The sequence below is a fragment of the Triticum urartu genome, chromosome 5A (assembly GCF_056163025.1).
Source record: "Triticum urartu cultivar PI428250 chromosome 5A, HENAU_Tu73, whole genome shotgun sequence".
Taxonomy (NCBI): Eukaryota; Viridiplantae; Streptophyta; class Magnoliopsida; order Poales; family Poaceae; genus Triticum; species Triticum urartu.
Genome location: NC_141877.1, coordinates 7,659,558 through 7,663,813, shown reverse-complemented (window position 1 = coordinate 7,663,813; position 4,256 = coordinate 7,659,558). Strand labels below are relative to the sequence as shown.

The 4,256-nt window shown below is 43.8% G+C and overlaps 1 protein-coding gene across 1 annotated transcript; it reads left to right on the top strand.

Moving 5' to 3' along the window:
* On the top strand, positions 1 to 4,038 carry LOC125555680 (G-type lectin S-receptor-like serine/threonine-protein kinase SD2-5). The gene has a single exon (XM_087525286.1). The coding sequence runs from the start codon at positions 1,375 to 1,377 to the stop codon at positions 3,799 to 3,801; it is 2,427 nt and encodes an 808-aa protein (XP_087381412.1). The 5' UTR covers positions 1 to 1,374; the 3' UTR covers positions 3,802 to 4,038.
* Positions 4,039 to 4,256: the final 218 nt, after the last annotated feature.

The window sequence follows — 4,256 nt, the reverse complement described above, 5'->3', positions numbered from 1 at the left end:
CCCGCATTCCTCCCCCGCATCCTTCCATCCTCCTCTCCCCAGGCGTGTGCGACCTGTCGCCGGAGTGCATTTCGATCTCTCGATAATGGAGGTGTGCGCGATCAGGAGGTGGGGAGGGGAGGAGTCCAGCCACCGGCGCCGTCGTCCTCCTCGCGTGCCGGCGATGTGCGGAGCCGCCGGACGCAGGTCACTCAGGTAAGGGAAATCCTGTACTGCACGGCAAGTTTTATCTTTTTACTACTCTCAATAATTTCCCCCACATTCCAATTCCTTTTCACTGAGAAACAAGATTCCGTGGTGCAGAAAGATTGAGCCAATTTAATCCATAGTTGTTTGGTCCATGGCTTGAATGATGTTCCCATCCCAGTCCTACTCTTCTTCTTCCAGAAGATCCAGGCTGTACAATGCCTGCACCTAGTTGCCATTGTTGATTGTTGACCAGAAAGAAACCAGTTTGGCACGCGGCTGCAACTTGTTTGTAACTTTGAATACGTCTTCTAGCATGCAGAGCAACATGAGTTTTAATTACATCGAAGCACCCATGTCCTGAGATGAAAATGCCCTTCTCCATTATTCAAGAAACCAAATAAAAAGCCTTCTCCACAGGCACCATCCACAAGACCGCAACATCCGAAACTCACATCACTTCACAATGCTGCTAGTGGCCTTCTCCAATTAATTTCCATTTTTGTTGTTTGAGGAAAATATCTTCTGCAGGTAATTAGCATGCATGATTGCTACCTTTAGTTCCAGGGCATGATGCTTCTTGGCTGTGTTTATCCACGCCGTAAATTAGCAGTCGTGTCATGGATGCCAAAAGCGTCACTTTCGCAGGAAGACAAATGGTATTTTCTTATTCTTCGTGAGATCAATCCATCTCAACATATAGCAAAAAAATTTGCTTATTTTTACAATCGCAATACAAAATCGAGCAATTTCATATACTGTTACATGCCGGTTATTTTCCATTCTGGATATGTTCTTTTATTTTTAGTTTTTAGCCCCCAAAAGCCCTGTTTCTCTGATACATTGGTGATGTGATTGGCAACAACTCATTTAAAGGCTAGGCTAGAAAAGTCCACTAATAGAGCTGGAATTCTTTGTTTTCTCCCACTTAGAACAGTCCACTTAGAACAGTCCAGCCCGCCACATGAAAGCAACCAACAATTGTTCTACTCCTCTTTGCAAATGGTCAAAAAAAATCAAATGGTCAAATAATTAATGGAATAGTCTTGCAGTTATGGTATGCTCATCGGCTTCCTTGTGACTCCATGACCGTTCATATGTGGCTCCAAGCCCCAAGAAGACCGCACTCTGCATATCCTGTATAACCTGTTTGGGGCTTCTCTGCACCAAACAGCTACCTCCTCTTTGATGATTCGTATACATGATAATACCATGCAGTCATTACATGTGTTGATCATCACTCTCTTGTTCCTATTTGTTTACTCCCTCCACCAGTTTCCGTTTGCCCATGCTTTATCCAGCTCTATCCCAACAAACACAAGTCTGCTGCAGTATCCAGCCATCAACTTGAGTGGAAACTCTAGTGCTCGCTTATTCCTCCAGAGTAGAAGTTCCGACACCCTTGCTAGCTTTGGTTTCTACAGCACAGATGGTTCTGTGTTTATCCTTTGCGTCATGATGAGCTACTACGGTGGCTATGGGGATAGTATTATTGGCCATCCCCAGGTTATCTGGTCTGCGAACCGCAACTTCCCCGTAGGCAGGGATGACATCCTTTCTTTCACTGGGGCTGGTCAGTTAATTCTTCAAAACAATGTTGGCACCTTTGTCTGGTCCACACCGACAAAGGACGCCTCCGTAGTTGGTATGCGCCTCGATGGTTCTGGAAACCTCGTGCTTTTTGATCAAAACAATGTCTCTGTCTGGGAGTCCTTTGACTACCCAACAGATACATTGGTGATCGGGCAGTTGCTATGCGCGGGAGCTAATCTCACTGCCAATGATTCATTCACCAGTTGGGCATCAGGTCAGATCAATCTTCATACCTCATCAAATGGATTCCAGTTTTATTTTGGCTCTGCCGCGTACACACAAGTATTCCAACCAACTTCTCTAGGCAATGGGACATCAGATTGTTATGCATTTACCAATGGCAGCTTTGGATTTCCCAAACTGGTCTTCTCATTGCCCCTTGCAAGGTCATTTCAGTTCATGCGGTTAGAGTTTGATGGTCATTTTCGTCTATATGAAATGAAGGAGGCTGCCTTCCACGTGGTGTTCGATGTGCTAAGCAATGAAATCAAGTTTTGTGATTATCCTCTAGCCTGTGGTGAATACAGTGTTTGTATAAATGGGCAGTGTTGCTGTCCCAGCTCTCACTATTTTAGACTCCAAGATGAATGGCGTCCAGATATGGGGTGTCTACCATGGACTAATCTGTCTTCTTGCAATGACATGCGCTATCATCAACTTGTACCTATTAGCAACATTTCTTACTTCAGTGATGATGCCTTCCAATCATTGGCTACTTCTGCTACAGATGCGGACTGCAAGCAATCTTGCTTAGAAGAGTGCTCTTGCAAAGTTGCATTATTTCAATACGATGACCATGATGGAATTACTGGCTCTTGTTTGCATTTATCACAGGCCTCACTACTTTCTCAAACTACAAATTCTTCTCATCGTACTTCAGCATTTTTCAAAATACAGGGCACCATGAAAAGAAGGACCAACATTGCCATTGGTTCTGCAGTTGGTAGTTTTGCTTTATTTGCAACTGCCATCTCCATTTTCACTTGGAGAAAATGTAAGAAAACGGAGGAGGAAGAATGCTTCCTTGGAGGAATACCTGGAGTACCAGCACGCTTCTCCTATAACGAGCTGAAGATAGCCACAAGGAACTTCTCGATGAGGCTTGGATCTGGAGGGTTTGGCTCTGTCTTCAAAGGTAAAATAGGCAAGGAAACGATAGCTGTCAAGCGCTTAGAAGGGGTCGATCAAGGAAAGCAGGAGTTCTTAGCAGAAGTTGAGACCATAGGAAGAATTCATCACATTAATCTTGTCAGGTTAATTGGATTTTGTGCTGAAAAATCGAGCAGGCTACTTGTGTACGAGTATATGAGCAATAGTTCATTGGATAAATGGATATTCCATGCACATCCAGTTTTTACACTCTCATGGAAGACAAGGCGTAATATCATCATGGGTATTGCCAAGGGTCTGTCTTATCTCCATGAAGAATGTGAACAAAGGATTGCTCACCTAGACATCAAGCCACAGAACATTCTTCTGGATGACAGGTTTAATGCGAAGGTCTCGGATTTTGGATTATCGAAATTGATAAGTAGGGACGATAGCAAGATCATGACTCGGATGCGAGGCACACGTGGATATCTTGCACCTGAGTGGCTAGGTTCGAAGATCACCGAGAAGGTAGACATCTACAGCTTTGGAATTGTCATAGTTGAAATTATATGTGGGCGAAGGAACCTGGACGAATCACAACCTGAAGAGCGAGTTCACCTAATCAGTCTTCTGCAAGAAAAGGCTAGATGTGGAAAGTTATTCGATTTGGTGGATACGAGCAGCAACGACATGCAATTTCACATGGAGGAGGTTAGAGAAATGATGGAGCTCGCAATGTGGTGCTTACAGGTTGATAGCAGCAAGAGGCCTCTGATGTCAACAGTTGCCAAGGTGTTGGAAGGTGCGATGACTTTAGAGGCCACACCTCACTATGATCTTGTTGCTAATCATGAACCAAATCAGAGCGATGTTGAGATGCAAATTTGCTCATACCTGCCTTCGGCAACACATCTGTCGGGGCCTAGGTGACAGTTTCATGCAGCCTTCCCAAATACACCAACAACGTTGTTTATGACTTCTAGTTTATATCATGAGTCTAATGTGTTGTCTAGGTGCCAACTCGCGAAGTTGCATGTAGACTAGGATTTCTCAAATTGTTGTATCGTTTCTTCTATTTGTACCACTTATTGTTTTTCATGTAACAACCACGTTGTATAAATTCCTCCATTTTCATGTACACGGCTTGGTTGCATCAATGAATCCCAATGGGCCATTTCTAATACTATTTTTCGCGATTAGTTGAAGAGCACTCGTTGAGCCCAGCAATATATGGTCGATATGTGACCTATGCAGGATTTAATTGTGTATATTTTCTAAAGGATTATGTCTCCACTTCAGACATCAGTAAGTAATATTTGCCAGTCTTTGTTATTGCCGGACTTGTAACTGGAACTGGAAGCGCTTACGTTGTAGATTGGATCGGA

Excerpts from the sequence above, each read along its gene's own strand:
- LOC125555680 (XM_087525286.1), top strand. The coding sequence starts at position 1,375 with ATGATTCGTATACATGATAATACCATGCAGTCATTACATGTGTTGATC.